Here is a 26,958-nt window from a genome sequence, read left to right as displayed (position 1 = left end):
AACATTAACTCGACAGTTAATGCAGGACTTGCAATGCTACAGGTGCAGTTCTAAAGAACTTTGACTATGGGTCACAGGTAAAAATGACTTTTAACTTAGTGACTGATAATGTAGCCAATTCTGCCACCAACATCCTTCCTTTCCTGACAACCTCAGCCCCAGGGGACCCCAGCTGTGTCTCTGAGTACTTCATCAGGTACAAGTGTCATCGCTACCCGCTTTGCACATGGGGCGGGCCAGTTAGGCTCAAGGGGTATAACCAAGTACGGAAATGAGCCAAAACAAAAACCCACGAGTCTCCATCTCCATCTCTCTTGGGCAACAGTGCTTCCAAGGGCAGGGAGAGAGAGACAGTCAAGAGGGCCTCCAACCTCTGCTGGCAGCAGGGCTGAGCTGCCCAGAGGAATGTAAGCTTCTGCCAACAAGCCAGAGGTCTTATTCTACCCAAGGAGGCTGAGGGTCGGGGCTGTGCAGGTTGGTCAGGGATGCCTAAACCCCACGAGAAAGTCAGGAACTTGACATGGGGGCGGTCATTTGGTTTACAGTGAAGGTTTCAGTAAAGATACCTATAACACATATCAGCGTGCCTGGATTTCAGTCCTGGCTCCAGCACCTGATCTTATCTCCCTGCTGATGCAGACCTGGGAGGCAGCAGGGATGGCTTGGGTCACTGGGCCCCTATCACCCGCTGAGTTCCTGCCTGTGACTCAGTAGTGGACATTTGGGAATTGAATCAGAATGCGGATCTCTCTCTCTCCGCTCCCCCCTTTTCTCCTCTCCCTTCTCACCTCTCCCCTCTCAAACCACACATTTAAACAAAGCATTTAGGAGCCAGCACTATGCTAATTCTCCATCTGCAATGCTGGCATCCCACACGGGTGTCAGTTCGAGTCCCAGCAGTTTCACTTCTAACCCAACTCCTTGCTAATGGCCTGGGAAAGCAGCAGAGGACGGCTCAAGTTCTTGGGCTCCTGGCTTCAGATCAGCTCAACTCTAGCTTCTGTGGACATTTGGGGAGTGAACCAGCAAACGGAATCTTTATCTTTCTCTCCCTCTCTTTCTCATTCTTTGTTGTAACCCTACATTTCAAAGAAATATCAAAATAAGTAAATCTTTCAAAAATGCTTAAAGAGCTCCACACGACTTTTGGAAGTAGCAAGAAAGGGGGGTGAGAGTGCTTAGAGGAGGCAGGAAGCTCTAGGATGAGACCAGAGACCCCAGATGCTGCCCACTGTTAACTGCTGGGATGCTCCAGAGCACCAGCAAGGAGCCTGGGGGGCCGTCAGAACGGCAGCACCCCAGCCCCAGGACCAGGAAAGGGCTTTACCAGTGTCTCCCCGGAGAGCACCTCCAGCAGTTTGATCAGCATCCGCCCATCTCGCAGGTCCTTGTAGAGATCAGTGATACGGCAGGATGCACGGGCCAAGTGCGAGTTCACCCACTTCGTGAAGGTCTTTTTCTGAACAACTTCCCGCTCATCTGGGTGGAGAAAAAAAAGCCCTGGGTGAGGTGCCCTACATTGGCAAGGCCTAGGTGACATGGGGCCAAGGGGTTTCACCTTGATCCTGGGGTTTCCTGAGGCCTGGTGGAGATAGAGGATGGACTTCCTCTACCTGCTTCCTGGTAGCATCTGTGATTCGTCACGTGCAGTCAGGGCTGAGGCAATGATGAGCTCACTCCCACCACTGCTCCATGTTCTGTGCTCAGCGCCCTGACTCCTCTATTGCAGCCATCTGCCCCCCTAAGCCAGTCAGAATATTCTGGTTTGTGCCACTGATCTAAGATCTCAGTGCTCCGTTCATGCATCCATGCATCCACCTACTTCCCACCTACCTGTCCAATCCATCCATCCATCCATCCATCCATCCACCCATCATTCTGTTCATTCATCCATCCATCTATCCATCCATAGACTCATCAGTCTGTTCATCTGTCCATCTATCCATCCACCTACTTCCTGTCCATCTATCTGTCCATCTGTCCGTCCATCCATCCATCCATCCGTCTGTCCATCCATCCATCTTCCTACCTATCCACCCATCAGCCTGCCTATCCATTCATCTGTCCACCCACACATTTGCCCATCTATCCATCCTCAGACTCTTCAGTCCACGCATCCATCCGTTTATCCATTTATCCATCCATCTACCTACCTATCCATCCATCTACCCACCATCAGTTCGTCCATCCATCCTACCCATCAACTATTCCCTCACCTAAAATGTTCTCTCTCGGTCCCTCTCCTTCACACCATGGTCCCTGGCCCAACTCCTAGTCATCTTTTAGGAGTCAGCATACATGATGCTCTTCAGGAGAGCTTTTCCTAACCCTCTGACCTAGGGTGGCTCTCTCCTTGTATCCTGACCCTGCAGTTAGTGGGCTCCTGCACCCAGGGAATACCGTCTGGCTCTCCTCTCTGTCCCCAAGGCCTGCAGCCTCGCAGGTGCAGGTGTCCCACAGCAAGACTTGCATACTATGCCAGCATTTCTTCAGTTCCCGCAGTGTGCTAGGCCTGTGCTAGGCCTGATGATACATGAAAGCAAAACAAACAGGCTGCCCTCATGGAGTGGAGGAGAAAGCCAAGCAAGGCACCAGTTAGGACACATAGAAAGTGTGATCCACACGGGGTTAAGGATCCTGAAGGCTTGGGGCTGCAGGTCCAATGCATTACACTCTTCTTCTCACCCCCTAGGCTGGCTGGCATCTTCAGCCCTTCATGAATCAGCACCTGTTCAAACCAAGCTCCCAGCCGAGCTGCACAGCTTAGGTGGGGAACTTCATGGTATCTCCATATACACAAACATTAATGCTGGACAAGGACAGAAGACTGGGAGAGAACCAAAAGAAATGAGGGGGAGAGCAGTGGAAATAATGAAGAAAAAGGATGTCAGGAAAGAATTAAAAAGCAAGATAGAACAGTGGGCACGCATTCAGTGCTGTGGTTATGAAGCTGCTTGGATGGTTCATATCACAGATCCAAGTGCCCAGCTGGAGTCAGCTCCTCCGCTTCCAATCCAGCTTCCTGCCAATATGCACCTCCTGAGGCAGCAAATGCTGGCCTGGGGAACTTAGACCCATATGAGACCCCTGGCTCCTGGCTTGGGCTTGGCCTAGACCTTGAAGCTATTGCAGACATCCGGGAACTGAACCAGCCTTTCAAATACACATGATTTTTTTTATTTACTTAGAAGCATTCAGAATGTCAACAAAACAGCTGCATTTTTTTTTTTTTTGCAATTACAGAGTGGTATTCAGGTAACAGAACAACAATTATTTCTCTTTTTTTTTTAAAGATTTATTCATTTTTATTACAGCCAGATATACACAGAGGAGGAGAGACAGAGAGGAAGATCTTCCGTCCAATGATTCACTCCCCAAGTGAGCTGCAACGGCCAGTGCGCACCAATCCAATGCCGGGAACCTGGAACCTCCTCCGGGTCTCCCACGCGGGTGCAGGATCCCAATGCATTGGGCCGTCCTCGACTGCTTTCCCAGGCCACAAGCAGGGAGCTGGATGGGAAGTGGAGCTGCTGGGATTAGAACCGGCACCCATATGGGATCCCGGGGCTTTCAAGGTGAGGACTTCAGCCGCTAGGCCACGCCGCCGGGCCCCGTGAACAACAATTATTTCGTATAAGCTGCATCAGAGACAACTGAAGATGAAAAACTACCATCCCCATAGAGAACTAATTTGTGCTGTGCACCAACAAGAACCTGCTTTAAATTTCCATGCCAATTTACACCCCCCATACTGTACCAGGCAAAGTTAGTGGCTATAAAATACCACCAGGACAGGGCTATCTAAAGACACATTCGGTAGCAAATATACATGATTTTTAAAAATGGTTTTCAGGGGCCAGTGCTGTGGCCCAACAGACTAATCCTCTGCTTGCCATGTCCCAACGATTCCACTTCTGATATAGCTCCCTGTATATGGCCTGGGAAGGCAGCAGAGGATGGCTCAAGTTCCTGGATCCTTGCATCCATGTGGGTGACCCAGAAGAAGCTTCTGGCTTGGATCTGTTCAGCTCTAGCTGTTGTGACCATTTGGGGAGTGAATTAATGGATGAAAGATATCTCCTCTCTCGTTTCCTCTGTAAATCTGTCTTTCAAATAAAATAAGTAAACATTAAAAAATGTTTTTCGAAAGAGAGAAACAGCAGGAGAGAAAAAGAGAAGGAAGCCTCCCCATTCTACTTGTTTCTGTGAATGGTTTGTGAGCACTGATTCCTGGGAACTTGGGTTTGGGGAGTCGCAGGAGCTGATGAGACAGAGGGACTGGAGCAGGGGGCTGTGGAGTACCCCCACCCCCAGGACGACCCATGGCAGGGTTGGTCGGAGCCAAGGCAGGAGGCAATGGTGACGGTGTGGGAGCCATCAGAACAGTGGAAAGATTGGCTTTTTAAATGACTGAACCTCTGCTTTCCCAGCCGCACAGGCGCTCAGCAGGCGCTGCCTCAAGGGCATACCGCTGGCAGCTCCAGAGGCTCGGCTAGCCACAGCGCGTTTCTTCCTACTCTGGGGCTATTTTTGTGTAACAGTGTTAGCAAAGCAGACTTTTTATTCGTCTGCTCATTCATTCAGCAAATGTTTCTTGCACACCAGTGGGGACTTCAAGGACAAGGCAGTCGGGCTCCCTCCCTGCACCACAGACTCTGCCATCACCAGGACCACTGGGGATGAAGGATCTCACAGCTCTCATCTAAGCTGGATTCCCAGGAAGAGGGCCAGTCCGCCTACTCTCAGCACAAACCTTAGAGGATACAAGATGACCATGGCCTTCATTCCTTCTAGGCCTTTTGGCAGTTTCAGCAGCGGGGAAAACCTTGACTCTTATTCAGCAGCAAACTGAGCTGTTTCTCTGGTGGCCACTGCCTACTTCTGCCAAGCCCACGCGAGGACGACACGCTAGACGAAGAACAACCCCGCACATGCCGGACAGGCTCAGATTCGACAGAACCAGCTGCCATCCCGCAGGGCCTTCCCTGAGAACCATGTCTGCCTTTGACGTGGCTCCTCCTTCCCTTGCAACTCAGGGTCTGGCCCCTTCCTTCTTTTTCCTATCATGAAGGAAACCCCCCCCCCCAAATTCATCTCCAGGCACTGACACCTGTTTGGGCCTGAGAAAGGAAATAGAAATGCGATCAGCTGGGTACACTGAGATTTCATCCTCAGCTGCTGGGTTGGCACAATGCATGGGTGCCCGACGACTGAAAAGCACTGCCAGGCCATCCCAGGTGCCATGGCTTCAATGTGTCCTCGGAAGTTCAGGTGGAAAAGTAACCCCCAAACTCATCCAGTCATGGGATTTGGAGGTGGAGCCTTGGGGAGTTCACCAGGACTCCACAGGGGCCTGATGGCTACGTGAGAAGCAAAAGGGCCGGCATCTCGCCTGGCAGCTACCATGTGGCCTGGGATGCCCATATCCCATATCAGAGTAGCCGGGATGGAGTTCTGGCTTCACTTCCAGTTCCAGCTTCCTACTGACACACACTCCTAGAGGCAGCTCAAGTCTCTGGGTGCCTGCCACCCATGAGGGAGACCTGGATTGAGTTCCAGGGCCCTGGCTTCGGCCTGACCTAGCCCTGGCTGCTGGAGGCACTTAGAGTATAAACCAGTAGGTGGTAGATTGTGTGTGTGTGTGTGTGTGTGTGTGTGTGTGTTCATGTTTCTCTGTCTCCTTTTTTTTTTAAAAAAAAGATTTATTTATTTTTATTACAAAGTCAGATTTACAGAGAGGAGGAGAGACAGAGAGGAAGATCTTCCGTCTGATGACTCACTCCCCAAGTGAGCGCAACGGCTGGTGCTGTGCCGATCCAAAGCCAGGTACCTGGAACCTCTTCCAGGTCTCCCACACGGGTGCAGGAACCCAAGACTTTGGGCCGTCCTCGACTGCTTTTCCAGGCCACAAGCAGGGAGCTGGATGGGAAGTGGAGCTGCCGGGATTAGAACTGGCGCCCATATGGGATCCCAGTGCGTTTAAGGCGAGGACTTTAGCCGCTAAGCCATGTCGCCAGGCCCCCCCTCTTTTTTTTAAGATTATTTATTTTTATTGGAAAGTCAGATATATAGAGAGGATATTGGAAAGTCAAATATATAGAGAGGAGGAAAGACAGTAAAATCCTCCAACTGATGATTGATTCCCCAAGTGACTGCAATGGCTGGAAATGAATAGATATGAATCCAGGAGCCAGGAGCCTCTTGTAGGTCTCCCACACAGTTGCAGGGTCCCAAAGTTTTGGGCCATCCTTGACTGCTTTCTTGGGCCACAACCAGGAGCTAGATGGGAAGCAGAGCTGCGGGGATTAGAACCAGCGCCCATGTAGGATCCTGGCATGTGCAGGGCAAGGATTCCAGCTGCTAGGCTGCATCGGGCCCTCTGTCTCCCTTTCAAATAACAGATTTTAGAAAAAGGAAAGGGCAGCCAAGCCTGCTGCTCTTTCTCCATGAGATTCCCTCCCCACTTGTTACAACACAGCACAAGGCTCTCACCAGAGACCGCTTGGCTGCTTCAGCCTCTAGAATGGGGAGGTCACTCAATCTCAATCCTTTGAAATAATGTGGCATCAAGAACACAGATATCAGTTTGGAAGTCACAAATGGTGCGGTTTGGGCTGCAGGTTCAGGTCAAGCAGCTGGCCTCCCAGCTGCCTTGATGTGAAAGCTGGGGCAAGGGGCTGGAGGGTAAAGCTGCCATCTGCAGCACCAGCATCCTATATGGGAGCTGGTTCATACCCCAGCTGCTCTACTTCCAATCTAGTTCCCAAAGATTGTGTAAGACCCTAGATCTCTGCACCCACATTGGGAGACACAGAAGAAGCTCCTGGCTTTTGAAGCAGCCCAGCTCTGACCATTGTAACTATATGCAGAGTGAATCAGTGAATGGAAGATCTGGTGTGTGTGTGTGTGTGCGTGTGTGTGTTTCTCTCTGCAACTCTGGCTTTCAAATAAATGATCTTAAAAAACAAAAAAGGTTGGGGAAAAAATCACCCAGAAGCCCCAGCACCGAGCCCACTTGGCAGTGCCGAGAGCTGGGAGAGGTTCCCAGAGGCCTGGGATCATCTAAAGGAGAAGAGAGGTATAGGGTGGAGATCAATGTCCATTAGCTTGCTTCCTCCCGCGGTGAAGCCTTCCTGGAGAGGGACAGATGTCTGGCCTGCAGCCAGCTGTGCTGGGAGCTCCAGTTGGTCTTGCACTCACCAACCTCCTATTTCCAGGGGACCCAGACCCTCCTGCACGGTGGAAGGAGGCCTCAGCAAGGCCTGGCCAGGAGCCAGGCTTTATTTCCAGAGCCCTAATCCTGGCCATTCAGGAGAGGGCAGCAGTCACTCAGCATGAACAGGGGCACAGGCCATGCTCCCATCACACCTGGGCCTCCCAGCTCCTCTTTCTCTCCTTTCCTTTCCAGGCTGTGTGCATCTTCACCTGGCCCTTGGCTCACCACACCCTCATTTGTGTGTTCATTCTGAGCAGCTTGTGGCCAGACTGTTGGTCTGCAGTCCTAGCAGTTGCAGCCACCTCGGGGAGTGAAGCAACGGGTGGAAAATCTCTCTCTCTGACTTTCAAGTAAACGAATAAGTAAACCTTTAAGAAAATAAAATGAAGCGAACATGTGGAAAGTACGTTTGAAATTGGATGAGGCAAACATTGAGTAAGAAACTAAGAGGTTTAATTTAATTCTAGAGGCAAAAGGAACTGTGGAAGATGTGACAAGGTCATGTCCTGAAATACAGCCAATGATTGGCTCTAGAACCCTCATGGGTACCCACACTCGCAGATGCTCACTCCCCCTAGGTGATCAAAGCTGGCGCAGTGTCTGCAGGTGAGCCACACAGCTCCTCCAATACACTTCCGGTCACCCACAGAGGACTTCTGATCCTGAATGCAGCGTTAACACCATGTACCTTGTTGTCATCCTGAATTGTTCAGGGAGTAACGACAAGAAAAATCTGTCCCCATTCAGTGCAGACACCAACTTTTGTTTCTAGGCTAGTTATGACCTGTGGTTGCAAGAGTCTGTCGACACAGAATCTGTAGACACACACAGCTGGCTGGACCATGTGTGAAGCCCTGGATACCAATGGCCATCAGATGACAGAACATGTCAGATTACATTTCAAAAGAAGTATGCAAATTGCATGCAAGGAAAACCCTAGGAGATTCCTGAGACAGAAACAGATGGGCAGGCACATGGAATTCTTGAACAAAAAAACTGCGCCATCAAGATATCAATTTACTCTAAACTGATCCATATGGAATAGTATCTTAAATATATTGAATCCACACAAAAAAATTCCAAATTTGGGAGCAGCTAAGTGATTCAAAAATTCATTGGGAAAATGAGCAAACTAAAACAGCTGAACCATTCCAAAAGATCAGAGCGAACAGGGCAAGAAGATCGCAGAATATTTTTACTAGCTGAAAACGGCACAAGGTGGCTTCAAAGAGCACTGAAAATACAGAATGGAAAAAAGGAGTTTAGGTGCACACAATCCTCAAAATCCAGGCACAGCTTCTGCATAATATTATATTTTCCATGAACTTTCTAAAGATCTCTTATACAGCACAGAAGAGTGTAAACTTCCAGTAAAACTGTGTGATACTAAATCATGAAAAGACAGAAATACTTATTAGAACAAAAATAGAGCCCAGCACACGCAGGCACTTAACACCTGATGCAGGTGGAATTTCACATAGGAAGAGGGAACTTGGATTATTCCACAATAGAATGCTGGCAAGACCTAGGCAGCCAGCAGCAAAAGTAAAATTCCTACCTCATACTCTAGGATAGATTTTGTCTGAGTCAAAAATGGGAAGGCAAAAAAAAAAAAAATGACAGAGCATAAAAACACCCTAAATCAATCATGATGGGATGTCTTTTATAATGTCACCATAGGGGAGGGCTTTCTAAAGGTGATACTAAACCCAAAAGCAATTAAATAAAAGATTCAAGGACAAGCGCGTTAAGAAACATTGTATATGATCAAAGACCATAAGCAAAGTCAAACAGAGAGAAGCAGTGCTTAGAAGGCACATCACAAAGGGCTATTTAACATCCTGTGTGAAGGACACGCAGACACACACATAGCAAGTGAAGACCACCAGAGTAAAGGGAGGGTTAACAGAAAAGAAGGACAAATCTCTTAGATGTGTAGAGTCATCCAAGCTATTCTCAACAGAAATACACATTAAAAGTATATACACGGGCCCAGCGGCGTGGCCTAGCGGCTAAAGTCCTCGCCTTGAACTCCCCGGGATCCCATATGGGCACCGGTTCTAATCCCGGCAGCTCCACTTCCCATCCAGCTCCCTGCTTGTGGCCTGAGAAAGCAGTCGAGGACGGCCCAATGCATTGGGACCCTGCACCCGTGTGGGAGACCTGGAAGAGGTTCCAGGTTCCCGGCATCAGATCGGCGTGCACCGGCCGTTGCAGCTCACTTGGGGAGTGAATCATTGGACGGAAGATCTTCCTCTCTGTCTCTCCTCTCTGTACATCTGACTTTGTAATAAAAGAAAAATAAATCTTTAAAAAAAAAAAAAAAGATACTGCGTGGCAACTCCTTGTCTCATATGGGAGGGCCTGGGTTTGAGCCCTGGCTCTGCCCTTGGTTCCACCGTCCTGCAAATGCCACACCCTGCGATGCAGCACTGCTGGCTCAAGTACTTGGGTCCCTGCCACTTGCACATGGAAACCTGGTTTGAGTTCCTGGCTCCTGGCTTTCACCAGACCCTGTCTGGCAGTGGTGGGCTTCTGGTCGGCTCTGTTTCTCTAACTAGCTTTCTGCCTCCCAAATAAGTAAGCAAATTCTACATAGAATTTTGAGGCAGGTGCCATGGCGTAGTAGGTTAAGCCTCCACCTGTGGTGCCAACATCCCATATGCGAGCTGGTTGGAATCTCAGCTGTTCCATTTCTGATACAGTTCCCTGTTTATGGCCTGGAAAAGCGGCTGAGGATGGCCCAAGTCCTTGGGACCCTGCACCCATATGCGAGACCTGGAAGATGCTCCTGGCTCTGCAGTGGCCATTTAGGGAGAGAACCAGCAGAGGGAAGAGCACTCTCTCTGTCTTTCCTTCTCTATCTGTAACTCTGACTTTCAAATAAAAGTAAACTTTTTTCCCCATAAAGCAGGAAATAATTACTTAACTAATCAAGAACAGGGAGTTATTTATTTTTCAGTACACTAATAATGATGATATTTAAAAGGCCATACAAGAACTTTCAATGACACAAAAGAATATTAAAGGCTGAATATTTCTTATTTAACATACCTAAGACCAGTTGTGCTTGAGAGCTTTTGGGATTTTGGCATATTTGCACAAACTTGATGGGTTGAGCATCCTTCATTCAAAATGCTTCTGAATTTAAAGCTTTCTGAACACAATGACGTGAGGCTCAAAAAGCTTCAGATTCCAGGGGCCCGGCGGCGTGGCCTAGCGGCTAAAGTCCTCGCCTTGAATGCGCTGGGATCCCATATGGGCACCGGTTCTAATCCCAGCAGCTCCACTTCCCATCCAGCTCCCTGCTTGTGGCCTGGGAAAGCAGTCGAGGACGGCCCAAAGCTTTGGGACCCTGCACCCGTGTGGGAGACCTGGAAGAGGTTCCTGGTTCCCAGCATTGGATCGGCGTGCACCTGCCGTTGCGGCTCACTTGGGGAGTGAATCATCCGACGGAAGATCTTCCTCTCTGTCTCTCCTCCTCTCTGTAAATCTGACTTTGTAATAAAAATACATAAATCTTAAAAAAAAAAGAAAGAAATCCCCGCTCCTACAATGCCCTCTGGGAGGTGGTTCCTCCTTGTCCCTCCTCTCTGCCACTCATCAATACTGTGATCCTAAAATTTCTGCCAGGGAGTTATAAGCCACCTTTGATGTTACAAATTCTTCTGGGTCCTAGAATTTGTTACTATGGGTCACTAGGGTACCTTAAAGCATTCACAGAAAAATGAGCCTAGAAGATAGGTTTGTTTCGGTGTTCCGCCCAAAAATTGGAATGCATGCGTATGGAGGTCTCCAAGGAGCTCAGCAACAGTGTTTACTGTGACTCAACTGTGCATGGATTTCAAAACCATGTTGCACCAAAAGAAACTCATCTTTTCATTTCATTTTCCAAAACTGTTTGGGAGTCCCACATGTGATGGATGATTCAATCAGCTTGATCTCTCACTAGCGTATAAAGGGAGAGTTCACTGTCGATCTGGTTTCCAGCATTTGAGAGCCCAAAGATTTGGAGACAAAAATGCTTCGGGAGACTCAGCTGCCAATACCCTCCCTGTCATTTTCTCCCAGTGACACGATGGAAAAGGAAGATAAACAACTGCTACAGATGCTCTGAACACAACACCCTTGGCGCCTCTTCAGTGGAGCAGCATGCTGGTGGGGGTGGGTGGGAGCGTGGACAAGGCAGGAGGGTGCAGGCTGCTCCCAGGAGCACAGCCAAGGCCTGTGTCAGAGCTTGCCCTTGGGAAGAGCGTTGATAGCCTACAGGGACGTCCCAAAGATGGAGCAGGCTATTAACACAGCCGGCTCAGACGGCACCGCACGGGAAGGGACTTGTCTTATTATTAACCTCAGCGTATTAATATTTGATCAGGCATCTTCTTGGTGATAGATAGCAGTCACCCATGGAAGGGGAACAGCCTTAGTGCTGCAGAACACTTGCCAAGAGGAACAACAGCTTTTAGAGACAGAGAGGACGGGAATGAGGGAGAAGGTACTAGTTCCTGGGCAGAGCCTGCCTGGGCCATGCAGCAGGTGGACATGGTACCTCTCTCCTTGTAGGGCTCCACCTAGGTAACTGCAGGCTTGTCTCTGTAGTGGGCTGACTGGGGCATAGGTAGGGAAACAGGCTCACAATGGCAAGAGAAACCTGCTGAGCCCTTTAATTTATCCCTCTGACATTGCATTCAAATGACTGTTGATGGTTATAGATGTCCAAGAAGAGTGTATTTTTCCAGTCTCAGGGCATTTCAGAAATGTCACAGAAGAAGCAGTGCGGTGGAACAATCCGTTAAGCACCTACTTGTAACACTGGCATCCTATAGGAGCACCAGTTCGAGGCCCAGCAGTTCCACTTCTCATCTAGCTCCCCAATAATGTGCCTGGGAAAGCAGTGGAAGACGGCCCATGTCTTTGGGCCCCTGCGCCCACGTGAGAGACACAGGTGAAGCTCCTGGTTCCTGGCTTTGGCCTGGTCTAGCCCTGGGAAGGCAGTGAAAGACAGCCCAAATGCTTAGCTCACCTCCCACCCACGTGGGAGACCCAGATGGAGTTCCTGACACCTGGCTTTAATCTGGCTTAGACCTGGCAGTTACCACAATTTGGGGAATCAAGCAGTGGACGGAAGATCTCTGTTTCTCTCTCCCGACCTTGCCCTCTTTGTATGCCTTTCACATAATATATATGCATATATATACATATGTGTATATATATGCATATATATATGTTTACAGAGAAATGGAACAAAAATATAAGCTTCTTTTGGTGAAAACAATTTTGAAATCCATGTGTAATGCTTTTCTTTTATAACACACAGTGTTCCTGAAGTTTTAAAGACTCTTCGAATCATCTTTAAGTTCCAATGTATGTGTGGTCACCTGAGAAGGCAATTTAAAGCCTCTGAGCATCTTCACTCTGCCAGGCGACTGCAGAGACAAGGAGGGGCTCGGGTGAGCAGAGGGCTGTGTCTCCAAAGCTGTATGCAAGATTCCTGTCCACGGAACAGGCCGCAGAGTACTGCCCCACTCACTGGGTGTAGTTCCATCCACTGGAGGAAATCAGCCCCTCTTCTCCCTCCCATGACACAAAACCCTTTCTGGCTAGCTGGGGCAGCTAAGATCAGCTTCCTTGTACAAGTGAGATGAGGGGCCCCAGGGGAAAGCCTCTGCAGTGGGGAGGATTTGGCCATCCCACTAGGAAGCGGCCCAGGTGACACTCTCTGGGGAGCTTCTAAGCAGGGCATGGCAAGGTCTGAGTGCCTCCATCCTGGGGGTGGGTGGAATACCTACAAACCACAGAGCTTAACTGTAGGGCCAAGGCATGGCAGCTCAGCAAGGTCAAGGATTAATGAGGAAGAAATTTCAAACTTCACGAGAAACATGGAATGCAAAGGCAAGTTTATTTTGGGTAACATTTTTTTTTCTTGAAATCTGTGCCTGGTTTTTTTCATAATACATCTTCTCCCTGAACTTTGGAGACCTCCTGATGGGAGCCTCAGAGGAGACCAGGGACACCGCCTGCTGTGCACCTGCTGTCCCTCCCTCTCCTCTCCCCCTCCCCCCACCGCCACCCCTGCTGGCTGTGCTCTGGGACACGTCCTCACCCAGCGTCACCACAGGGCTGCGTGTCTCCAGAAGCAAGGCTGCAGGCGTAAGGCAGAGAGGAATTCATCTCCTTTTGGAGACAACCCTTGGATTCCAGTCTCAAGGTGGACCCAGAGTGGGCTTCTCTGTGCGATGCACCCGGTTTTCAAAGTAGGGAGCTCAATGTCAAGCCTAGGCCCAAGATCAAGGAGAAAGACTGAAAAAGAACCTTGCTATTTCCTCTCTGTCTCGGGAAGCTCATGACTGCAGCCTCCCAGATGCCTGTGTGCGCTGAGCAGCCGTAAATCACGCAGTAGGTGGGCAGCACATGGGATGCTGGGATGCCAGGCTGTGGGCCTGGGTAGGACAGGGGAAGCAGGAAGGAGGAAGGGGGAGGGGAGAGGAGAAAGGGGAGGGTGGCTCATGCTCTGGGTGTCTTTTCTCTTAACCCCACCCCAGCACCGAGCATCTTCCTGCTGTGTTCCTCCACTGCCTGCTCTCCCAGCTGGGCCACATCTGCCTCGAAGCAGTGTCTTTACCCCCACAATACATTAACCAGGTGCACCAGGTGCGGTCAGGCGGGGAGGAGAGCGGGGACGGAGGACAGCATACATGCAGGGCTGGTAGACTCCCTGGAGGCTGCTGTTATCCAGGCCTCCCTGCGTATGCCTGGGTGGGTCGCCAGAAGCAAAGGGGAAGGTGAGGGCATGAGCTCTGGGCTACCCTGAGGGCAGCTCCGGAAAAACCAGGCGACTTCCTATGGGAACTCAAGGCTAGGGCTGCTGGGAGGAATAGGAAGGGGAATTCTTGGCTGCTCCGCTTCTTTTGAGCCCTCAAAGTCCATTTAGTAAATGAGAGGGTGTCATCACGTCAGAAGAGAACAGGTCCCTTGGTCTGGGAGAAGTCTTAGGGCATACATGCACAGGGTGACCAGATGGCCAGTTTAGTTAGTCCCAGGGAGGAGAGGCTGGGAATGGATCCACAGTCGAGACAGGGAGTTTCTCAGAACCAACAGGATGCTGACTCGGGAGACAGTGAAGATGAGATCCAGTTTGGCTCTCTAATGGTGGCTCTCCACTTGGAGAAGGACCCAGGAGGACCCTGTCAGCATTCATTTCCTGAGCCTCTCAGGGCACGTGGGTGGATGGCAGAGACCCACCCAGAGCCTGGACGGGGGCTGGTCTACCAAGCTGTGGAGAACAGACCTTCATTCCCACGGTCACAAGATCTGGGGCTGGAGGAGGAACACGGAATGAACTCCATGCATCCAGCCGTTGGCTTTCTCTTGCCGCCGTTGGCTTTCTCTTGCCTCCCTGGCCTTTCTCAGTAAAAGCAGAGTGAGAGAACTGAGCTCCTGGGCTCAGGTGTCAGAAACTGTTTAAAGAGGAAGCATCTATGGGTAATGTTCTTATCAAAATGTTCTACCAAAATCCACAGCTGCTCAAAGCCCTCATGTCTGATGACATAACACTAAATCACCTCTAAAGGACTTAATACCTAATACCATGTAAATATCATATAGGTAGTTCACTGTCTTGCTTAGACAAGCATTGGTTCATATCATAGAGGCCTTTGTTTCTCATTATACTTCCCCTGTGATTGGTTTAATCCATAGATAAAGAACTTCTGGATAGGGAAGACCTGTGTCTTATTTGATGCTCACAAGCTTGGAGCTGTCTGATAAGTTCATCTTATAAAACAGAAAGCTGAGCTAATGTTCTCCCAGAGAAGCAGCATTAGAAGTGGAACCAGGGGCCTGGTGTGATAGTGTAGTGGCCAAAGTCCTCACCTTACATTCACTGCTATCCCATATGCGTGTTTGTTCACATCCTGGCAGCCCTGCTTCCCATCCAGCTCCCTGCTTGTGGGCTGGGAAAGCAGTTGATGATGGCCCAAAGCCTTGGGACCTTGCACCCATGTGGGAGACCAGGAAGAAGCTCCTGGCTTTGGATTGGCTCAACTCCAGCCATTGCGGTCACTTGGGCAATGAATCATCGGTCGGAGGATTTTCCTCTCTGTCTCTCCTCCTCTCTGTATATCTGACTTTCCAATAAGATTAGGTAAATCTTAAAACAAAATTTTAAAAAGGAAGTGGAGCCACAACTCGACACTGGCCCTTGCCACATTTTCCTCCTCATTTCACACCTTCAATTGCAGAAAGAAAATGACACATCACTCTTCCCAACTTGGCCACCTGCTTCAAAATATTTGTGGAAAATGTAATTCAAAGGTATTGACTTTTGATATTCACGCATATGCAAGGTCTTCCAGATGTTCAGGAAGACGTGTATTACAAAAAGTATGCATAATTTTAAAAATTGTACCACAATAAGCTTACATCTTACCACAAGACTTTCCTGAAGTATCCTTCTATGCCTACAAAGCAGAGCACCTCTGTTGTATATGAAACAGGCTATGGCATAGTAGGTTAAGCTGCTGCCTATGGTTCTAGCATCCCATATGGGCACCAATTTGAAGCCTGGCAGCCCCACTCTGGCCCAGCTTCCTGCTGGTGCACCTGCTGCAAGCAGCAGGGGATAGTCCAGCTGCTTGGGTCCCATGTGGCAGACTTGAATGAAGCTCCTGCCTCCCGGCTTCAAACCAGCCCAGCTCTGGCCATTTAGGCCATTTGTGGAATGAATCAGCAGATGGAAGATCTCCACCTTTCCCCCCACTTTTCTGTAACTCTGCCTTTCAAATACATAGAAAAATCTTTTAAACATGCGAAAGAAACAGGTTGGATGCCTTCCTGCCTTATGATTCTTGGGAGAAAAAAAGTACTGAAGACTGGGGCAGACTGACATACTCCTCAGTCCACTTTGCCTGGGCAGCAGAACGCATCCCACAGGCCAGTCTACTGTGGAGGTTTGCACAGCTTTAGCTCCCAGCCCAGGTCACGCTCAGGGGATGCTCAAGGGAAGGCAGTCATCGAACTCCTTAGCTTGTAGGTAATAGTCCTGAAGGGACCCCAGACTGGTTGCTGACCTGTCAGTCACAGGCTATGAGCCACACAGATCCAGATGTGCAACTCTACCCCTGGTGATGTCCCCAGTCCCTGGGGCACATTCACATCCCTGGCAGGGGAGTAGGGAGCAGAAGGAGGAAATTTGCAGAGCACAGCCAAGGATAGCGAAGGCACTTTCCTTATCAACTTAGACCTGGCTATGAAGCATCACACAGAGGTCCTCCAAAGCAACCTCTTGAACCTTTGTCTACCAGGTCTCCACACAGCACACTAGACCCAACTGCCCTACCCTTTGCTTCCCTGCGGTCAGCCTCACCCCTCCATCCCCAGCCCCCGAGGGCTGTCCCCTCCACAAACTACCCTGAACGTCCTTGTGGTGCCCTCCTTCGCTCTCTCATTGCTCTTTGATTTATGTGACTTGCTTACAGTTCTTCTCTCATTCGACTCATGCTAATTAATTGTGAACCTAGTTCATTTTCCCCTAATGGATGATGAGCTCCTTAGACACAGATCCTAACAGTGACGTCATCTCTGTGGTGCCCCCTCTCTCCTTTCATGTCTGGCCAGAGGTTTAGCTTTGAACTTCATGAGAGAACAATAAAGAATTGTTAAGATGGAATTTACCTTGGTTTCTTAAATTAGGGCATCTGTGAAACAGATCAAAGACTCTCTCCAGTGATGAGAGTCCCAACCCCCATGCCATCCTTCAGCAAACTGGAAGGGACTCTGGTGCCCACCCTCTTCCACCTGTTGTCATGAGGGCTACTGAAGCAAATCCAGCTGAGAGAGAGAGAGAGAGAGAGAGAGCGAGAGCGCGCAGACTGATAAAGTCGGCTGTTCCAAGTGTGGCCATTTAAAGAGGTTAACGTTATGTAGCAAAAGCAGGAGTCACTCTAACATCTGTTCCCAGGGAAAACTCGAGCAGGGTTTTGTGAGGTTAGGGTAGATGAGAACAGAAGGAAGGAAGCAGAGAGGGAAAAGGACTTGAACAGTGGGGGCTGAGACTCAAATACAGTCCCCCTCACAACAAGAAGAGGAGACATTGCGTTCCTTCTGTTCCTTTTCCAAATGGAAATTCTAGACACTCCCAAGGTGAAAGATCGTGGACCACTGGAAAGAAGGTACAAGGAGGGAGGAGGATGAAGACGACAGTCGATGACCATGGCCTTCCAATGGGGCCAGGGAGAATCACTCCAGAAGGTGCTGTTGGGAAGATGATGAGGACACTGAATGACAGTGGAGACCGGGCCCATCTGGGCTGCTGGCAGCAGGTGGATCGAAGGCAGCCATGCAGCGCATCCCCCCACAGCCCTGCCCAGCCCACAAACTTCACACTCCCTTTACTCAAGTTCCAGGGGGCGAGAGTCGCAGGGGTTAGAGGGGAAGAAGGATCCAAAGGGTCAGCACCACACAGCCAGTAAGGGGAGGAGACGCATTTCCACTGCAGCTTCAAGACATGAGGGGTGTGTGTGTGTGTGTGTGTGTGTGTGTGTGTGCATGCATGGGTCTTCCTCTGCTAAGTAAAACCCAAATCCTTCCTCCAGGCAAGGCTGCTTCCAAGGTAACACAGGGGGAAGTTCTCCATCCTGTTTCCCGTCAAATCGCTTTGGGCACCACTGAGAGGGTTGTGACAACCTCTCACTCCAGACCCAGGCAGGAAATCAGGGATGCACCATGAAGCCCCACGCACCTGTGCCCAGGAGCCCAGACCTTGTCTTACTTCCGACTTGGCCACAGGTCACACAGCACAGAGAATTAGGCAAGGCTGGTCCCACCTACTCCAACTTCTGCTTTACAGAAGCACCTGGGGTGGGGGATGGAGGAGCCTGGAGTCCCCCCTCCCCCAAGTGCCTGGCCTTCTCTGGGAGTCGAGAGAACCCTCTCCATCCCTGTCATGGCTTTCCCCCAGCTCCCCACCCCCATCACACACAGGGTTTGCCAGAGGAGGGGAGGGGTGTGAGCGCACTGCCTGGAACCCGCAGAGCCCAGGGGTACCTGCCAAGGTCTTGATCCGGGACCGCTCGAAGAGCCTGGCTGAGCTGTTGTCATTATCCAGCTCATCGTCCGGGGCATCCCAGCGGGCATTGATCCGGCTGTAGGGTGGCTGGTTGCCCACGTTTTCAAACTCCGTGGCCGATGTCATGTCAGCAGGCTCTTCTCAGCGGCGACACCTGCCTCAGTCCTCATGGAAGGGTCCCTGCAAAGGAGCAGCAACACGGTCAGAGAGGGGCAGCTCCCTGTCCCGACGCGCTGCCTTGGGGATACTGGGTCTGGGCGGCCACTGGTGGCAGACGCTGGCGGGTGCAGCAGCACGCAGCCATGTCATCCGCCAGGCTTGCCTCCCGCCCGGGCGCTCTGGGTCTTGGTTATAAAAGAGTGCAGCAGCAGCAGCAGCAGCAGCAGCCCCGGGAACCACGGGCAAAGGGACTGGGATGAGGACAGAGCGGAGTGCAGCGAGGGTCAGGGCAGCCAGCAGGTGGCACCCTTGGTCGCCGCCAGCCGCTCCCTCGGAGCCCGCCGCAGGTCGCCCCTTCCTGGGAGCCTGGGGCTGGAGACAGCAGTGGACCTGGGCTAGGACCCTGCCTGGTGAGGGGAGCTGGGGACAGGCAAGAGAGGCGGGGAAAACTAGAAAGCCGAGTCCAACTTCAAGGTGAATCAGTAGAGGAGTTGCAGATGGGAGAACCAGGCAGCCACGAAGGTGTCCAGACAGCTGCTCCGGAGAGGGGGTGGGGATGGCAAGCTGCTACCAGCCCCTTCCCAGCGGCTGATATTCTGAAAGCTGTGCTCTGCTCCTGCCTTCTCCGAGGCTGGACCGGAGCTAGAACGAGCTTTCCCGCCGAGCCTGCAGCAGGAATGACACCACCCAGAGGAGCCACTGTGGCTGGCAGCCATCTGTGCGGTAGTGGTGGTGCAGGAAGCGCCCGGGAGTGGCCAAGCTGTGGATCTGGTATCCACACCACCATCAAGAGTATCAGGAGTCCTGAGTCCTCACTTGCACTTCACGTGTTGCGTTCACTGGCTAGCCTGCTCAGTCATTCACCATGAATTCAACTGCGCCCCAAAGTCCCAGTGAGGAGGCAGGCAGAGTGCTAGGAAAGCTGCCACCTGCAGCGCTGGCATCCTGTATGGGTGCTGGTTCAAGTCCTAGCTGCTCTACTTTGAATCCAGCTCCTTGCTTATAGCCTGGAAAAACAGCAGAGGATGTTCCAAGTCCTTGCACCCCCATGGGAGACCCAGGAGAAGTTCCTGGCTTCGGCTCCAGGCTCCTTGCTATGGCCTGATCCAGCCTTGGCCCTTGTGGCCATTTGTGAAGCAAACGAGTGGGTACAAGATTTCTCTCGCGCACGCTCTCTCTCACACAGTCTGTGTCTCTCTGTCTTCAAATAAGTAAAATAAACATATTTTTCAAAAAAGGCAACTCAAGGGGTGGGCATTTTGCCTAGTGGTTCAGATACTGATTCAAGCAGCCACATTCTCTGCTGGAGTTTGTGAATTCAAATCCCAGCACTGCTTCCTCAAGCATTTAGGCTCCTGTTGCTCACGTGGGAGACATGGGTTGAGTCCCTGGCTCCTGGCTTCCATGCCAACCCTGCTCTGGCTGTGGCAGGTCTTTGGGGGGCTGTGAACCAGTGGGGGAGAGCTTTATCTGTATCTTCTTTCTGTCTTTCCAATAAATAGGATTAAAGAAAGAAAGAAAGAAATGGCCCGGCGCCATGGCTGAGCAGCTAAAGTCCTTGCCTTGAACGCGCCAGGATCACATATGGGTGCCGGTTCTAATCCCAGCTGCTCCACTTCCCATCCAGCTCCCTGCTTGTGGCCTGGAAAAGCAGTCGAGGACGGCCCAAAGCCTTGGGACCCTGCACCCAAGTGAGAGACCTGGAGGAAGTTCCTGGCTCCTGGCTCCGGATCGGCACAGTACCAGCCATTGCGCTCACTTGGGGAGTGAATCATCGGACTGAAGATCTTCCTCTCTGTCTCTCCTCCTCTCTATATATCTGACTTTGTAATAAAAATAAATAAATCTTGCAAAAAAAAACCATCAGTAACTGGAGGGTGGCAGGCGGCATTAGAGGGAACGTGAGCCAGATGGCTGGGAGGCAGGGCTGGGGCCTGAGTGCCATGGGTCTTTCCTCCACTGTGCCTGCCACTGTATTTCTATCAGGAGTTGAAGGGAATGTCAAGATCAAGTCTGTGAGAAGAAACAGGGCCAGGGGCTCCCCACTGCAGAGAGCTGTGAAGCAGACAGAAGACAAGTGTCGACAACTAGTGGGCTGAGATGTGAGCCACACACCCCACACACAGCATCTGCGCAAATGCGCACGCACGCGCGCACACACACACACACACCCAGCTAGCATGTTGACACTGGGACCTGCACACAATGCAGAGTGCATGTGTGCCTGTCTGCCCTCATTTCAGAGTCACTTACTTCCTCTCCCAAGCCTGATGAACAAATCCCACAGCATCCCTTCGAGGTAAGACAGCAGCCAGGATTATCCACTTTAACTGTACAAGGGAAAAGTCAACCAGGACCAAAGACCCCAAGGTCATGAAGTGAACAATTGCTGTGGCTAGCAGCAAAGGCCCAACCATAGCCCTGTTCATCTTCATCCACTGGATGGGGTTTAGGGAAACAGCCAGGGAAAGAACCCAGCAGCTGGGGATGCAGGGTACCACACTGGATCCCCAGCTGGCAGGGCCGGGCAAAGGTGTCTGCCACACTGGAGCAGGAGCAAGTTCAAGGTATGGAAAAATAAGTCATTGCACTGGACTCAGGATACATGACAATGCCAGGCCCGTCTTTTGGAACGGCCTGTTCTCCACACAGACAAGCAGCTTGCCAGGACCACTATGTCCCCTCAATTGCTGGACAAAGAGCTGGTAGGGGTTCTCAACTCTCTATGCCTGGCCCCTTTCCTTAAGGGGAATTATCACCCACCAGCTCTGAGCTCAGAGCCAGAGACAGCATGGCTGGCTGGCCACCTCCTGCAGGGGCTACAAGCCCACCCAGCAGCCAGAAGTGGGAGGCAGGGTGAGCTCAGGCCCCGGGCACGGGCAGTAACCAGACCCTGGCTCTCTTCCTTCATCCTGGGCTATATTTAAGACTGGCCAAGAGAGGCCCAGGCCAGGGCAGGGGAGTGAGATTACCTTCACTGCGACTCCGTAAATAAGCCCGCCCCGGAAACATGAGCCTGCCAGGAAGACCAGCAAGCCTGTTGTCCCCAAGCAAGACGATAGCCACAGGGGCAGCAGAGAGCTGGGAAATGTGGTCCCTCCTGCTACTACAGGCTCTGGGCAGGTGGCAGCCAGGCTGCAGTTCTGCCAGCAGCAGGCAGAACACCTTCATGCATCTAACACACAATTATTCTATGAGTTCTGTGTTTCTTGGTTTTTGGAAAAGTCGAGTCCCTGAAAGCAAACTGGCAAGAAAAGAAGGTTCTACGAGGAAAGGGAGGCTGTCTCCCTCCCTGCTCCCACCCCCATCCCTCCCATCGCTGGCATCCACCACCTTCAAAGCCAGGGGTGGGGTGGGGCTGAGCTTAGGCACAGCAGCTCCCAGAGTCAAGGCAGAGAGGAGGAAAGAAAGAACAGCAAAGAGCTCCAGGGGATTCTTTCAGAAGAATCTCCCCCTCCCCCAAAGATCACCTGAAGCTGAGTCCAACCCTGGGCCTCTTCGGTGTCACCTGTGTCTACCACAAAAATGACTCCGACTGAGGAAGTAGCACAGTTTGTGACCTGGACGTTACCAGCTGAGGGGACGTGACTGAGAGGACCTGGTCACGTCTTTCAAGGCAGTAACTCATCTACGTGTCTCGCACAGCCCTCCGTGAGTCATGTGAGACTACAAATATTGGAACTAAAATTAGACCCTAAACCCGTCCCTCACGGCTCTGTCAGTCAACCCAGAACCTAAGAAGTAGCTCCCTCTCTGCTCACCACCCCGTCCCGACCCAGCTCGGCCTCAGGCCCCTGCAAAGTCCTGGGTTAAGTCACCAGACCCTTGCCCAAGTGAGTGAGTGAGTGAGTTGTGTGTGTGTATGTGTGTGTGGCTTCATGACCAGGGACATCGACTTGTCTGTCTGGTATTCAACGTTTTGGAGGGGACCGACTCCCTAAAAGCTCCCCTGCTCTTCCCCCCAGCTCCCAGCTCTCACCATTTCCCTGTCACAACCTGGCACCCCCACCTGGCACACATGTGGCTGGAAAGTGGCTTCACGTGGGAACACAGATCGCAGTCTCTGGAGCTGTCCCTGTGCATCCCTGGGGTGGTGAGCAGCCAAGCAAACAGTTGGAGAAGCCGCAGTGTGGCAGCAAGGTGCTGCTGGGGGCACAGCAAGGACACATGCCAGCCCTCCACACCCCACACCACTCCAGAAACAGCATCGACTCCTCTTCATTGGCCCACACCAAAGGAAAGGGCCTCCTTCCTAGTGGGTGGTCCACTCTGCCCCAGGAGGCTGTCTGGGGGCTGTTTGCCCTGAACATACTGTTCTATATTTATTTTTCGCTGTAATGGTTGATCTGTCACCTGCTACCTGCTACCTACCATGTCTGTCTTGACCTTCCCCCAGACCAACCCTTAGGCTTACCCCAAGCCTACTTTGAGCAGACCTGCATCCTGTGACAACCCAGGTCAGGAGGTTAAATCCTGAAGTCACCCTGATAGCTTTCCTGCAAGGCACCACTACACAGGAAACATTCCTCTGATGGAAATCTCATGGCATAGTCACAGACCCCTAAGAATACTCAAACACCCTGGCATGCACACTCACTCCAACTGAAGGAGGCCAGGGGTGCATATGGACTTGAAGTCTGTCACCAACCCCAATCTCCTCCCACCACCCCCTCCAACCCTAAGCTCTCATATAGCACCTTGAGGTCAGGTGCCCACAGGACACCTCCACCTAGACAGTCTAGCTCCAAGGCAGGTGTTTGGTATAGCCGTGAAGACATCAGTCAGCACCTCAGAGTTCCACATCAGAGGGCCTGGGTTCAAGGCCCAGCTCCGGCTCCCGAGTCCCTCTCTGATCTGGTTTCTGTCACCAGGCGGGGGCTTCAGGCTCACATGTCACCACTTGTCCACCTTCATCATGGAAAACTTGTCTACTAAGATTTGGTTCCTGTGATGGGGCAGCTGCCAGAGGGGTGGTGTGGCCTCATGGTTCCATCTCTCCTTACAAGATTTACTGGGGAACAGGTGCCACTAGGCTCTGATGAGGGACTGGTTCAGTGCCCCCTCAATCTTAACAATAACATCTGTCAGCTCCTCACATTCTGTTTTGGGGCAGCTGGCACCTTGGCACAACCAAAGGTAAAGAGGAAAGAAGATACTCGCTTGCACTGGTTGAGCAGCCCTGATGCAAAATTCCAGAATCAGAAATGTTCCTGAAACCGAGACGGCTAAGCACTGACCTCACGGGATGGACTCACAGTCAAACGGCAGGTGCACTGCCAATAATTAGGCAGGATGTCCTCCAGCATTGTATGTAAGAGACATAAAACAAGGAATTCTGTGCTTAAATTTGGATCCCAGCCCCAAGACATCTCAACATGTATGCCATGCAAATAGTCCAAAATCTGAAAAGAAAAAACCAAAATAAAACCTTACATGTCTGATCCTATATACTTCGAATGAGGAATACTCCACATCTACCTAAAATTTCAAAGACTGGCCACTCTTGGGACTCCAGGCCAATATCTACATTTTCAGAAAGTCATTATTACCCAGTGCTACTTCCTCTGACGTCCCCAACCTGCTTCTTCTAAGGTAGCCACTTCCCACTTCTCCCAGGACATTCTACGGTAGTTGAGTTGAAAAGATGTTTGCTCAGTTTCTCTTCTTTCACAAAAAATGAAAATTGTGTGAGGTAGTGAGGTGTCACTATTATAGCTCCAGGGCAGGTGTCTTTTTTTTTTTAAGGATTTATTTATTTATTTCAAAGGCAGAGTTATACAGGGAGAGGAGAGCTAGGAGGAGGAGAGATGGAGAAGACAGAGGGAGAGCAGGGAGAGAGAATCTTCCATTCACTAGTTCAATCCCCAAGTGATCACACATGGCCAGGGCTGGGCCAGACTAAATCAGGGAGCCAGAAAGTCCATCCCAGTCACCCACAGGGGTGGCAGGAACCCAAGCACTTGGGCCATCCTTCGCTGCTTTCCCAGGCACATTAGCAGGGAGGTGGATCAGAAATGGAGCACTTGGTGGAGTCAGCTTGGTGGCATAGTCAGTTAAGCCTCTGGAAGCAACTGCTGGCATCTCATATGGGCACTGGTTCTAGTCCTGGCTGCTCAACTGGCAATCCAGCTCCCTGTTTATGGCCTGGGAAAGCAGCAGAGGACGGCTCAAGACCTTGGGCCCCTGCACACATGTGGAAGTCCTGAAGGAAGCTCCTGGCTTTTGGCATCGCAGCCATTAGGGGAGGGAAACAGAAGGTAGAAGACCTCATTCTGTGTCTCTCCTCTCTGTAACTCTGCCTTTCAAGCAAAAATAAAGTAAATCTTAAAAAAAAAAAAGCCACAGAAATGTAGCAACTGGGATTTGAACCACCACCTATATTGGTATACTGGTGTCACAGGTGGCACTTGAACTCGTTGTGTCACAGCACCAGTCACCGTAGTAAAGTCCTAACAGGGGAAATTGGTGAAAAATACATTGACCTGAAATAATCATCAAAGTAATATCTCTAATGAATTTATTCATAAAAGATCACTAAGAAATAATATTAGGGCCAGTGGTGTGGTACATTAGGTTAAGCTGCCATCCATGACCCCAGTATCCCATATTGGAGCTGATTCGAATCCTGGCTCTTCAGTTTTCTAAGAAGCTCCCTGCTAACTTACCTGGAAGAACAACAGAAGGCAATCCCGATGCTTGGGTTCTTAGGTACCTGCCACCCATGTGGGAGACCCAGATGGAGTTCCTGCCTCTTGGCTTCAAACTGGACCAGCTCTAACCAATTTGGCTGTCTGAGAAATAAAACAACCATTGAGATCTCTCTCTCATCTGTCTGTGCTAACTACATTTCAAATAAAAAAGAGTTTTTCAAAAAGCATTAGGCTAGGCTCAATGAGATACCTAATGGCTAAAGTCCTTGCCTGGCATGCGCCAGGATCCCCTTTAGGCACTGGTTTATATCTCAGCAGTTCTACTTCCCCTACAGTTTCCTGCTGGTGTCCTGAAAAAGCAGTCGAGGACGACCCAAACAAAGCCTTGGGACCCTGCACCCACGTGGGAGATCAGGAAGAAGCTCCTGGCTTTGGATCAGCTCAGCTCTCACCGTCATGGTCACGTACATCTTTCTCCTTCTCTTTGTAAAACTGACTTTCCAATAAAAAGTAAATAAATCTTTAAAAAAATCATCAGACCAAGGCCCAGCGCCATAGTCTAATGGCTAAAATCCTCACCTGGCATGCACCAGGATCCCACATGGGTACTAGTTCGTATCCCAATTGCTCCACTTCCCATCCAGCTCCCTGCTTATGGCCTGGGAAAGCAGTGGAGGATGACTCAGAGCCTTGAGACCCTGCACCCACATGGGGAACCCAGAAGAAGCCCACTGTTGGGGTCCTTTGGAGAGTGAATTGGTGGATGGAAGATCTTTCTCTCTTTTTCTCTCTGTAAGTCTGGCTTTCCAATGAAAATAAATAAATCTTAAAAAAAAAAAAAAAAGCACATTAGACCAGCTGGTGGATGAACAACTTCCCAATGGAGAGATTAAGTACTCAACATCTTAGTTCATTATTGACTTTTGGTGTCGAATAGATCCTGTGAGCCTCCTGACACAATGCAACACGGAAGGCGTTATACAACCTGTGATGGTCTCACCAAAAACGCTGAGCAGCAATCTAGGCAACTCTTTAGAGCTAACTTACTGCTTTCAGGAGTTACAGGAAATCAAGAGATATGAAAAATGACAACATGAGGGAGCAAAGAAACAACTCCAGACGTGATCCTTTCTGTAGACAACTGACTCAGTGCCTTCAACAGTCAACAGCTTTAAAACAGAAAAAAAAAAAAAAAAAGGAAGGTATGGCGTGGGGATGAGTTGGGCATACTGTAGAGAAGAGACTTGAGAGATGTAATAACAGACTATGCTGTGTACCTGGCTTGGATCTTGAATAAAACAACCATCAAAACCCATTTATTGAGACAGCCATAGAAATGTGAATTACACACTCAATATCGCATGATAACCAGGAATTAGAGTCAATTGCGTGGGGGTGTGATAATGGCACTGTGGTTATGTAAGAACATGAGCCTATCTTTTAGTGATTCTGGGGAGTGGAGGAGGGGACATGATGCTGGGATTTGCTTCTGCAAAGTAGAAAGGAGATGGATCAAGTGGGAATTCTCCAGTCGGGGCTGACCTGGGGGACCTACTTAGGCAAGTTCATACTATTCTCTCTAAAAAAATCTTGATACAATTGACATTTAATGGTAAGCTTGGAAACTACAGCCAAACATCCCAGTAATATCTGGATTTGGAGTAAAAGCCAACCCCTTACCATGATCCTGGTGCTGGGCATGGTCTGGCTTCCACCTCCCTCTCGAAGCTTCACCCACCCATCTCCCCACCAGATTCACTCCACGCAACCTGCAAACCTCTTTCAGTTCTATCTGCCCGCCCTTTCCCCTCCAGGCCAGGGATCTGGAGGGTGCTGTGCCCTCTGCCTGACCCACACTTCCTGGAGCA

The 26,958-nt window shown here is 50.5% G+C and overlaps 1 protein-coding gene across 3 annotated transcripts in view; it reads right to left on the bottom strand.

The window, feature by feature from the left end:
* The window catches only part of SPTB (spectrin beta, erythrocytic), a 120,856-nt gene that overhangs the window by 42,288 nt on the left and 51,610 nt on the right, over positions 1-26,958 (bottom strand). For all 3 annotated transcript variants that reach the window (XM_058655137.1, XM_058655140.1, XM_058655138.1), the window contains exons 2-3: positions 18,260-18,461; positions 1,328-1,479 (exon numbers count right to left, since the gene is read on the bottom strand). In XM_058655137.1, coding sequence (XP_058511120.1) covers positions 1,328-1,479; positions 18,260-18,407 — 300 coding nt within the window. In that variant the 5' untranslated portion in view covers positions 18,408-18,461. The remainder of the gene's footprint in view (positions 1-1,327; positions 1,480-18,259; positions 18,462-26,958) is intronic.

The sequence above is a fragment of the Ochotona princeps genome, chromosome 26, assembly GCF_030435755.1.
Source record: "Ochotona princeps isolate mOchPri1 chromosome 26, mOchPri1.hap1, whole genome shotgun sequence".
Classification (NCBI taxonomy): domain Eukaryota; kingdom Metazoa; phylum Chordata; class Mammalia; order Lagomorpha; family Ochotonidae; genus Ochotona; species Ochotona princeps.
This window is presented reverse-complemented; position numbering and strand designations above follow the sequence as displayed.